General features: G+C 40.9%; 1 protein-coding gene across 3 annotated transcripts; it reads right to left on the bottom strand.

Annotated features, from left to right (window-relative positions):
- Positions 1-235: 235 nt before the first annotated feature.
- On the bottom strand, positions 236-12,103 carry CDC6 (cell division cycle 6). Of its 3 annotated transcripts, none has more exons than XM_019747545.2 (12): positions 9,406-12,103; positions 8,364-8,548; positions 7,263-7,544; positions 6,939-7,138; positions 6,513-6,688; positions 6,004-6,110; positions 5,419-5,558; positions 4,786-4,886; positions 3,558-3,622; positions 1,783-1,985; positions 1,204-1,344; positions 236-911 (listed from the first exon to the last, which is right to left on the bottom strand). In XM_019747545.2, exons 2-12 carry the CDS (start codon positions 8,533-8,535, stop codon positions 822-824), a joined length of 1,677 nt encoding a protein of 558 aa, XP_019603104.2. In that variant the 5' UTR covers positions 8,536-8,548; positions 9,406-12,103; the 3' UTR covers positions 236-821. The 3 variants fall into 3 exon arrangements, with proteins under 3 accessions (XP_019603104.2, XP_019603105.2, XP_019603103.2); XM_019747546.2 differs by having other exon boundaries at positions 9,462-12,103; XM_019747544.2 differs by having other exon boundaries at positions 6,513-6,685; positions 9,462-12,103.
- Between the last annotated feature and the right edge of the window lie 78 nt (positions 12,104-12,181).

Raw genomic sequence — 12,181 nt, 5'->3', positions numbered from 1 at the left:
TGGAAACTAAACCCAGAAAGGGGGAGACTTGAGGAACCCTATGGATTAATTGATCTAGTAAGACTAGAAAAACGTGAGATTTAGGTGAAAACCCAACCCCAAACAAAGGCATCTTGAAACAAGTGGCTTCATCTGAGGACAACTAAGATTGTGGTACAGTTTAGGGAGAAATTTTCACGTTACCTTCTGAAAGTGTGAGCTATCTTGAAATGTGACTGCTTAAAAAGACAAAGAATTCAACTTGAAAATAAATATATTCACAATCTGTAGAGTTACATTCTCCTTACCAACCCCACACCCTAAAAACCCAGTTAGTGTGCCTAAAAACCCAGTAAGTCTTTCAAATGTCACAATGTGGAAGTATCCGCAATGTGAACACACTATACTCCCAAAACGAAACAAATTCTTTGATCACAAAATGTCCTCCAACTCTCCATGTGGACTTGCTTATTTTCCTGGATCATCCTTTCTCATTCTTCTGACTCTAGTCCCAGAGTTCTTTCAAATATACCAATGTTTGAGAAGACAAAGAGGTAACTGTATACAAATTCCACAACATAACTCTATACATTTGCAAGCACATTAAGGTAGTTAATACAATCAAAAAGGGTCTACTTGGTAATTTTTAATGCATAAAAATAAGACCCAAAGATGTTATTCTGTGCAAATATTCTTAAATCTATAAATTAAAATTGATCACTTTAAGTAAAAAAGGTCGTATTTGTTTTCAAACCTGAATACATGAGGTACTAAAATGAAGACTTTATAGCTCTCTAAATGCCAGCTGGATACTTTCAGGTGGGGTATTAGTAAAAAAGAATTTAAGGTAATCCAGTAGCTAAGATATTTCCAATTAAAGCTTTGTCTTTCAGAGCATGCTCTATTTCCTTCTCTTCAATCTTCAAAGACACCTGGAAAGAAGAGAATAAAGCTTTTCACGATGAACTCACAAAAGCAGTTATTACATAAATGGCTACCACGTTAAATTTTTCTCACAAGAGGCAAGCAAGTTAAACACTGCTTTGTCAATGGCCTATAAAAAAACCTCATTCATACCACAGTCCCATCCTCCCAGATCTTAATAAACTACCTAATAAAAAAACAAATCATCTAATTCTGATCACTTAAAATTCTTTAGCAAAAGATAAGCTCTCCAAAACAGGACAACTAAAAGCAATGTCACATAGAAGCAGTTAGTTGTACCTTTGTGAAGCGGGTTTCCTTGTTTTTCTTTAATTCTAAAATGCCCCTGGCCTCCAAGAGCCCTGAAAGTGACAAACACTCTGACTGGTCCACAGATGCCACCTGCTGTTTGCGACAGACGTTACTATAGGCTTCATATAACTGGGAGGAAACAAGGGAGAACAAATGTTGCTTATAAATCATATCTCTTACAACCTTATAATCTTTGAAAAAAAATGCAAGTCTAGGTTTGCAAAAAAGTTATCTCAATACCCCAATTCTCCCTCTTTTCAATAAAATCCTTGAACAGGCACTCTGTAGATAATTGCCAAAAACCTATACTGTAATGCAGGAAAAGGGCTTTATATATTTCATAGGGAGAGACAGAAATGAAGGGGAGATTGTAAATGGTGAGCTGTCAACCACAACCCAAGGAAACTAAAATCAGCTGCCTTTTGTATGGTATCAGTCTTTAGTCTTACTGTTAAAATCCATTTTTAATTCCTATCAGCTGGAGCCTGACAGGCCTTTTGGAAAATGTCTGCTCTGCACAGCAGATTGTTTCCACCCCAGCTCCACCTGCTGAGATTCCCAACTAACCTTCCCCAGAGTGACCTCTTTGATTTTCAGCTGCCTGGTCAAGAGTAGCAAAGAGCACACCAAGATCTTCTGCTGAAGAGGGAAGGAATCTTGTGCTCCTTCTTGGCTTAAAGTCATTCTGTTACCATCAACTTCTGAAATGACTTGGGAGATGTGAATAAGACCAACCCGCTTCGGAACCAGTGACTCAGAGGGTGATTTACCTATAAAATAAATAAATCAAACTTAATTAGGTTTTGAAAAATTCTGTGTATTGAGACACATGACACTAAGTTTTAGTTGGAGACAATTCAAGTGCAGTCATGTAGTGGCAAAGCCGAGTTTCCAACTCTATAACTAGAAGCGCAAGGATGAGAGACAATACTATCCTCAGAAAGAGGCCAAAATAATGTGGGATGACTTGGAAAGTAGGGTATCCTTTTTCTGGGCAGAATGGTGAGCTATTTTGCCCTGCAGAGTGCAAATAATCTCAGAGAGACAAAAAGCCACCTCATGAAAGAGTAAGAACCAGATAGAGAACTACTGCATTTTACCTTAGAAGTTCCTAGTATCTCAAAAGTACAGAAGAACAGAACCTTGAAGCAAAGATGATATATGCCTGATATTTAAGAAAGGAAGAAAAAAGTTGGGAAAATGAACTAATATTTTGAATCAAACCAGTGGCTAAATGTGGATAGTAAAGTCAATCCTGCATAAGTCCTCTACATAGACTCTGTAAATGACCTTTGAGGGTTGGTTCACTTGCCCAAGCTGATCTACAGTAGAGCAACACTTGAGAAAATGTCATTGGATATCTTAGCAGATAGCACCATCTCAGAGGCCGCAGGTTGGGAAACTGCCAACAAGCTGCACAGGACTATGGCTGCATTGTTTGGAGATGCATGAATTGCAAGACAGAGGAGGGATTTGCTCTGTAACAATCTTTGCTGAAAGTTACTTCCTGTGACCATCTGCAGTTGCCCCACAACAATTTGCTTCTATGTGATTACTACAAATGAGGTGCTGCAGAGGACTAATAGTAGTGGAGAAACTGGAGATCACTGATCAAGTAGCAGAATCTTAAAGTTGAAAGGAACAAGATGATGAAAAATAGAAAGTGTTCTCTGTGGAACTGTAATGCTAGAAACAATTTTAATAACTTTCAACCAGTGCAGGAGTGAAGGAAGCAACAATCAAATCAGACTGTCCTGTTTCTAAAGATAAACACTGGATATTGAACACTGACGAGATACGTAGTTCATGGCTATTTTATATTTGCCATAGCTAAGAGAACAAGGCTGAGGGAAAAGAAGGCTAATTTTGCCATTTTTGTAATAGCCTGCAGTTTACTGTAGCAATAGAGGCTTTATACCTCCACCCTCCTAGGCTTGTTTCAAGGTTTGAAATATCCCAAGTTGAACATTCTTTCACTATCTGTCTTATTTACCAGGCTTTGCTTTCCCCTATATTGAGACCTAAGCTGCACACAAACATAAGCACCCAGAGAAGCTGATCCAACCTTATTGTCTACAGTTTTCATTCCTAGAGCTTGGAAAGAAAACTTACTCTGTCCCAACCATTTATGTAACACTCCGAGGAACGCATTTCCAGTAATGCACGGATTATAGTACTGGCAGGCAAGACTGAAATAAGCAGATGAAATAGACCAAAAACAGACAGACACAAAAATGGGTGAGTGTGGATTTAACTGTGTTCATTACAACTTTCTAGCTCTTTCCTCAGAAAAATTAAGCTTCCAATTATAAAGGAAAACGGGAAGGAAATAAACTACTTACATTCAGACAGTGGTTTGAGGATAGTCTGGCTTTTGACATCTGACTCTACAATTTCAATAGCTCTCCTATAAAAAGAAATATTTCTGAAATTAATTTAGCCTGAGCCAAACCAAACACCATACCAAACTAAGCTCAAAAAAAGACACATTAACAAAAAACAGCATGTTTTATAATTTCAAATCTCCCAAACAAAACTGGGTTATGTCTCTGCTAAAGGAGACTTAGTTGCCTTGAAATAATTCATAGACCAGGGAATCTGAGAAACTTCAACACTACATGGTTTCCTCTTATAAATGCCAAGTAGGTTATCATACATTGAGCCAATAATAACATTTTGGATGAGGACAAAATGTCATGGATATGAGAGAATATGTAGTGTGGGCGACTGACTAACGAGAGCCAGTATCACTGTCTACACTGGACCTAAAAGGGGACTCCTCAGTTGTACATACATGGCATATGTGTAGGCTAAACTACACCAGACTACATGACTATTCCTCATAGGGCAAGTCTTTACCCAAGTAGTTTGCTGACTAGGGGAAACTTTCAAATCCAGGATCATGACATCTAGCAAAAGGAAGAGCTTACTCTCCCACTGCTCTCTCCAAACTACTTTGCCCACAGGAAGCCATAAGCCAGACCTGGATCTTCTGCATGGCAGTAGGGAAGGTTGGACCAGCGGGCCAACACAGTAAGTATCATTTTAATGGACCCAGTGTTCCTACTGAGAAGGAAGAAATTTCATCAGTCAGCACAGAGGCTTTCCCCAGCAGGAGGGGAAGGGGGATGGGAAGGGAGAGAGGTCTGGAGTTACAACTGTGGGGACCACCAACTGGAGGAAGGGGTGCTCACAAAAGCAAAGGAAGGAAAAAATTGTCTAAAGGCAAAGATGGTTCAGGTCCATAAATAAACCTGCTTGAGACCAGCTAATGGAAAAGTAAACTGGAGTCTTTTTTAATACAAATGTAATTAACCAATCTATAATCACCACAGGGAGTGCCAGCAACATCTCATTTGTTCCTCCCTCTGTAGGTAATGGACTGATAATGTTTCAGACATTAACACGGTCGAAATGCAGAGCTCCCCACTGAGAAACAAGTCCTCTTTTCTGAGCATAAAAAGTGGCAGAATGGAGCCTCTTAAGCCACATTCACTTGAGTTACAAGAGACAATTAACGGCATTTCTTTTTTTTTTTTAATAAAAGCAGGCAACAGTGCCATAACTCACCTGCAAACATCTAGTGCTTTGCGAACATCTCCTGAAACAGCAGACACTTTTCGCGCGCAGAACTGAATTGCAGCGTTGTCCAGAACCTGATCTTTCGATGCCTTCATCCAAGACAAAGAAGGTGACAGTTTGAATTATAAGATTCCCACTCTGTGATTTAGATCCCAGACATAAATATTTTCACACTTAAGTCTAAACTTGATTGGCCGCCCTTTAGGGTTTAAGATGCCTTTTCTGCTCATAAGTAAATGGAGATTTCACACATTTAAGTATTTCCTAGGAATGTGGTAGAGGTTTATGAATGGAAAAAGGCAATCAAGAACCTAACTTAGCAAAATGAAACGAAACTAAAATTTGGTCCTTTTCAAAAGAGAAAGTTTTTTCATAGGCCCTATTTTTAAAGGCCATCAAAGAAGCATTTGAGTGATTCTTCTCTTATTCTAATTTCAACACGGAGGCATCCAATAAACGGAGCCATGGGTGAAAATTCATAAAAAAATGCTCTCTTTATGGCCCATAGGAATTCCACGTTTAGCGATGCAATCAAAACAAAACATTTTAGAACTATTGTTAGGCTTTCCCAACACAGGTGATCCAAGGAACACACAATGTGGTACAGTGGTTGACACTCACCTGATTAAGTCGATCCTGCAAGATAATGGCTATCTGATTTTTGGTATAAGGTGGGAAGTTCAACAGCCATGGCTTACATTTTTCTCTAGCTTGAAGCCTCGGCAGAATTCTGTCTGTGAAATCCAGGGTATTAGCAATACCTGAGGAAGAGAAAAGTAACACCAATCATCACTGGTCAAATCATCCTAAAAGGAAACATCAACCCTCTGAAAGCTAAATAAAATTCCCAGTTCCAATCCAGCATTCCAACTGTTGCTTCTCACTCCCACCCTTCCCAATACTCATTAGTACATAGTCATCACAGAATACTCTTTTGAAGTTAGGTTTAGAATTATTCACTGATAAGCAGGACCAGATACTCCAAAAATCAACAGTCTCTGAAATGCAGTATTATGTCATTTCTGTTCAGACTTAATAAAATTGACTTGCCTTAGATTAAAAATACCATTATTTTTATGGTAACTCATTTTGATAAGAAAGCAGAAAGCTGGTTTAAAATAAAATAATAGGTGATAAATAAGCAGAAGAGATTTAAAAAAAGAATTCTTTAGAACCACCATGTAACATGAACAATTGAGCACTAACCAATCAGCACCAATCGAGAATTGCTTAGCCATGGCCATTCAAACAGTGTGTACAAGACATCCTGCCCTTTGCTGTCCAGTTGATCCATCTCGTCCAACACCAACACACTACATATAAAGAGAAACAATTAGTATCCACGTTCTCCTTCTTAACTCTCCAGTCTGTCTGAGCTGGGCTGACTCTAAGTCACATTCCTACATCCGAGACCAGTTTGAAGATCATAATTTACCCTTTCGCCAGTCACTGTTACAATCATACCACCCCCACCCCCATGATCATGAAAAAGTAACAGAGGTTTTTCAAGCAATTAGTTTGAAAACATTTTCCCAACTTAAAATTAGAAGGTACATTTTTCCTTTCTTCTTTCCCTGTAAGCTATGTAACGACCTCTCATAAAGCAAATATAGGAAATGCTCTTCTTATGAGCAAACCGATAAATTCAAGGATGGGAATGTGGGGTAACAGAGCTTGCAGATTTTCACAGCCACATGCAGCAGAGCAATACTTACATCATGGGGCCCTTCTGTGCAGTCAAATGGTTTTCTAGTTTCCTCATCATGTCCTTCCCAGCTGGTTTGGATACTCCTTCCTGACAAATCTCCTGAGCAATAGCTGGGAATACAGCCTGGGCACTCCTCAAGGACATGCAATTCAGCATGATAGTTTTAAAGCCTTTCAGTTTCTTCTAGGAAAATGCAAACACGGGAGTTATTTTGGCTTCAGATAAAGATTTGATGGAACCTGAGGTATCTTTGAGGAGTTAATAGCATATAAGAGAATAAGCTCTATTTTCATTTGGAAAGATTTAGTCAAGGAAATTAAAAACGTCTTATTTTGGGGTAAACTTCAACCCCCTAAGACTTCTACTTTTTCTTAACCCTTAATAACCAAGTGTCATTTTAGCAAGAGCATCATAATTTATACTTTCAAAGTACCTTGAGGTCCTGCAGAATTCGGCTTAAGCAGGCAGTTTTTCCAGTTCCAGGAGCACCAGAAATATAAAGACTTCCAGCTTTTTTCCCACAGATGTGCTCCCTCAGGAAATTCCTGATGATATCCATCTCCTTTTCCCTGGCAGGCAGCCGATCTGGGACAGCTGTATTCAGGACCAGCTTTGCTTGCTGGTAACAAGTGCCTGTGCCAGATATGAAAGGACAATTAGACACAACAGAGGTGACTGAGAAGACCCAATGGGTTTCCTCTGGAGCCATCAGCCTTGTTTATGAGGCTGCACTAACAGTGGCCATGTAAGAACGAACCTTCTTGTTTAAAGAGTCTCACACGTGCAGATTCTTTCTCCAGGGGACATCTCTGCTCAGAATTTGTTGTGATCGCTTGACCTTTTTGAACTGAGGAACATATTTTGTCTTGGTGAACTCTGGCTTGTTCTCTTTTGCTAGGAGACTTAACCGTCAACTGATTGTCAAATACCAATCTACGCCCCTTAGGTAAATGTGAGCTAGGGGGACCATTCTCTTTCTTGCCCTGCTTTGGTGGAGAACAGGGTAGTAAATGAGGAGTGTTGCACAGGTTGTCATCACCTGAAACATTAAAATAAAAACATGGTCATTCACGGTAGTGGATAGTAAAAGGACTTGCAAAGATCTCTGCCTCCCCCAGAAAGAGGTGAATTTCTATGAGAGTCAAAGCCACCAAAATAAAATGCCTCTCATTTTAGAAGCAAATAGTGGCCACCAGATGGCATCACTGAATCTTACTACTGTTTGGTAGAAACCAAATGGGTTATAGTGGGATCAAATTCTAAGATGGTTCTAAAACAGGGACAGGGTTTCTCAACCTTGGCACCACTGATATCTTGGACCAAATAATTCTTCATTGTGTGTGTGTGGGGGGGTTATCCTGTTCATTGTAGAATGTTTAGCAGCATCTCTGGTCTTTATCCACTATTCCACTAGCATTTCCTCAGTTGTGACAACCAAGTGTTTTCAGATACTGCCCCATCATCCCTCATTAAAAAGAAATTATCGAAAACAAGGGAGAATTACCAACCACTGTTCTAAAATAAGAATGTCAGAATGTCACCTGTGTCTCTTAATTTCACCACTATTAAGGTAAGTTTCAAAATACTACACAGTATAGCTAACTGCAAGGTCATTTAAAATACCAACAGAATTAAGTTTATTATTAAGGAATTGAAGATCAGACCTATCAAATACTTTAGAAAGTGATCTTAACTCTGAAGTTCAGTAAGAATTTAGCAACCATTCTGAAAATAACCAAAGTGAATAGAGAGGTTTTAACGGAACTTAGAAAGCTGCCTCAAAGAATTAGGCATCTTATCATTGAAGGAGAGGTCAAGAGCTACCAATCAAAAAGTACTTATATAATGGATAGCTTACCCAGGCGTTTTCTGGGGCTAAGAGGCAGAACTACACAAGAACGGGGTATGGCCTGGATTTTTGTCAATTCTAGTTTGGTGTCACTAGAGTTTTTAGCTTTGTCCAATGTCCGAGACAGCTTCTTTTTTGGAAAACTGATTGTAGCCTGTGACTGGGATCGGGTTTGAGGCATGATGGCAACACAGCTGGGCACACAAAAAAGAGAACAACCAATCAGTATGTAAAACTGAAGGAAAAATAACTAACATGGAATTTATACCAATGATCAACACTCATTTCGTTAGTAAATTATGTTACAACAACATTTTAGCATCCAGTTCTGCTTCCCATCCAAATCTATGCAATAATAGTGAACACTTGATGTCTACCTATTAGGTGTAACAAGCTGTTATAAACATGTTAGGTATTGACTCATCTAAGTTTTACACTACCTGAAAGGTAGGTACCATTATTTTATTTATTTATTTATTTATTTATTAAGGAGGGCGCAGCTCACAGGGGCCCATGAGGGCATGGAACCGGCAACCTTGGTGTTATTAGCACCATGCTCTAACCAACTGAACTAACCGCCTCCCCGGTAGATACTATTATTAAAGTAACCTTCCAGATGAGAAAATTGAGAGGCACAGAGGTCCAAAGTCACAGCAAACCCAGTATTCTGGCTTCACAGCCGAAGTTCTTACCCACTTGAGCAACGCATTTAGTTTATCTTGAGCGATTTCCGTATTTCTAATTCCCTCATCCCAGGCTCGGGGTCTATCTTTATCACCAGCTTCGCCCAGCAACCTTCCGTAGTTTTCCCGAGGCATCACTCTGCACTCAGTCCCCACTCCACACAACTCTTAACCCCCCACCGCAGAACATGTTCCTCCTACAATATTCAACTTCTTTACCCCACGCACAACTGCCAAACTACTCCGAAGCCGCACATCTCCCTTCCCTTACCCAGACCTGAGCTGCCGCGATCTGAGCTCTCCTCCCCTCACTTCACCTCGGGCCTCATCGAAACCCGCGGGCCCTGCCACCCAACTCCACTGCCTACCAGATCCCAGTCCTCCCGAGCAATCTTCTCCTTTCCACCCCACAGGGCTGCGTCACCTCAGTGCCAGCTCTTTCTCACGTCTCTAGCACACGTCTTCAGGGATTCTTCACAAATTCGTGAACAACCAGCAGCAGAAAAGCCCAGCCACTCTCGCGCCAAATCTGCACAGCGCAGTTTTCCGGCCTCCCGCCAAAGCCCGGCCAGGTTTCTGATTGGTTGTCGTGAGTGCCGCGCGCCACGGCCAACGCCCCGCCTCTTCGCGTCCAATCCAGCTGTAAGACCCACAACCAATAAGAGAGCCCCAGGTCTCAGCGCCCCCCTGAGGCCACGCCCACTGAGCCAAGAGCGCAACTATATCCGGGACCTCCGCGGAAAGACGCGCGGTTGCAGTGAGAAAGATTCTGGGTAAGGTGGCCCGGCCGCGCCGCAAAGCCCCGCGGGAGATGTAGTCTTTGCCGCACGTGGCTCTGTATTCCTATATCCTTTTTTTGGTGGTTAGGTATAAAGGTGTGGTTGCCCCTTCGCATTGCTGAACTTACCTATTTTCATTATCCTAATAAGCTAGATTTTTAGAGCGCTACTATATAATTATCTACCATTTGGGGGGCGGTTCTGGGTGCCAGGCATGCGTGCGAGGCGCTTAACTCTCTAATGCTCAACCCTGCGAGGCACAAAGCAAATGTGCAGATTAATTAGAGGTCATAGCATCTTCTGGAAGGGCCTAGTACCCAGACTTCCTGACACCCAAAGCAATGATTTTTTTGTAAAGTTCTACACATACATCAATACGGTACACTTCATCACAGTACCTCCCTGATTTGTACTTCAAAGGTGAGATATAGGGCCAGGCCTTTGCTTTCATTTTGTTAAAAGTAAGAATATGATATTCTGTGCATCTTCTCATCATTAATTCCATTAATCCCCACTTAGTGGGGAGTGGAGAGAATTATGGCCCCTTAATTGTAAAATCTTTTTTTTAATGGCTAAACGCTAGGGTTTCAGGACCAGAGAAGACTGCCATAGAAGAGGCAAGCTGAGCTTTTAATGAAAAAAATAAATTAGAGCAGTAATTTACAGGCCAGCTTCCAAAGCTAATAACCTAGCTAAGTCTCAGATTCTGTTCAAGGCCAAAACCCAGTTCTAGATGATGGTAAGCATTTATCTTTCATCGTTCAGTATCACATAAAATAGAGCAATAAATCCCAGAAATAGGAAAACATTATTACAATCGTCAGTTAATTGTACCTAGTTCATAGAGGAGATAAGAGCCAACACTGACTGTTTAAGCATATGCCGGGGACTGAGCTCAAGTATTTTGCCTATATCACCTTATTCTCACAAGCACCTCATGAAGTTGGTATTATTTCCTTTTACAAATGAGGGGCTTGAGTAAATTTGCCCAAGGTCACACAATTAGAATTTGAACTTGGGAAGTCTGACAGATCAAACTCTTCACCACTCAAATATAGGGAGAGGATTACAGACGTAGGTTCTAAAGTGGTTTTCTAAATAGGAAGATATGGTGAAGGAGCACATTTTGGGAACGCTCTTTAGGAGCTGCAAACTGTAAGAATGAAGAGATAGGCAGCTGTGAATGTAAAAAGTATCATCCTAGAATGGAAGCTTCTTGACCAGATGGTATTTCTGATGTCTTACTTCATAGGGCAATGGAACCTAGGAAACAACCTTCCCTGTTCTTATTTTTATAAGCACCTAAAAATTGTCCTTAATAAACTGAAAGGGGTAGTACCATGTACCTGGTAACCAGCTTTAAGGGATGGTGGTGAACAACCTCTCTCAGTTACATTGGAGACAGGGAGCAGAGGAAGCTGAGTACTTAATGTGCATATTGGAGCCTACAAAAACACTTACCAGGAAATATAGCCCTGTTCAAGAAGAGCCTACAAGGGTAAATGACCACTGTGTAAACAGGCAGAGACTCACAAAATGTCAGGATTGAAAGGTGTCTAAAAGGTTACCTACTTGAAGCTTTCCCTTTCCAATACTCCAGTAACACGATGCACATAACCACCAGTTTCTTGCTTCTGTGCCTCTGTCCTTGCTGCTTCCTGTCTGGAATGCTGCTCACCATCCTCCTTCCCTGGCTAATTACCATAAAGCCTTTTAATACCCTGCATAGGTTTCTCCTGACAGCTGTCCTGAAGTCTTCCACTAGACTCTGAGCTCCTTGGAAGACCATGTCCTATTCACCTTCATATTATAGATGCCTGGCACAGAGTCAAGTATGCAATAAATGCTCACTGAATGAATGGGAAGGACATTCCTGCTTTTTGTGGCCAGATACCATGTAGCCCTTTAAGTTTCACACCCCTAAACCTAGGAGTGGAGAATAAATTCAATTATGTGTAAAAACGATTCAGACTGGGCTCCAGTGATGTCAGAGGTGAAGCATTTCCCCAGTTATCTTCTAGGGTGGTTAGGATCCTGAGGTTGACATTTTAGTTCTTTTATTTCTGTCTGCAGAGTAATAGCAAGTCAGAGATAGGCAGCTTCCTTGAAGTGAGTCACACAGTTTGTGTCTGGGTTGGGCCAGGAAATACTTAAGAGGCACATTCACCATAGGCAGTGGTGTCTCAGCAATAATTACAGTGGGCAAACTAGTGTCCTTATCACCTGTTAATTCATACACAGTATCATTGGGGAAGGAATCAAATCACACTGGACAGACCTGTCTGGCGCGCGCACGCACACACACCTAGCAATATCATCCCAATAGGATGGAGAAAACTTATAGGGTTAGGAAGTTGAGGGTCAT

This window comes from Rhinolophus sinicus, linkage group LG15 (genome assembly GCF_036562045.2).
Source record: "Rhinolophus sinicus isolate RSC01 linkage group LG15, ASM3656204v1, whole genome shotgun sequence".
NCBI classification, from domain to species: Eukaryota; Metazoa; Chordata; class Mammalia; order Chiroptera; family Rhinolophidae; genus Rhinolophus; species Rhinolophus sinicus.
This window is presented reverse-complemented; position numbering and strand designations above follow the sequence as displayed.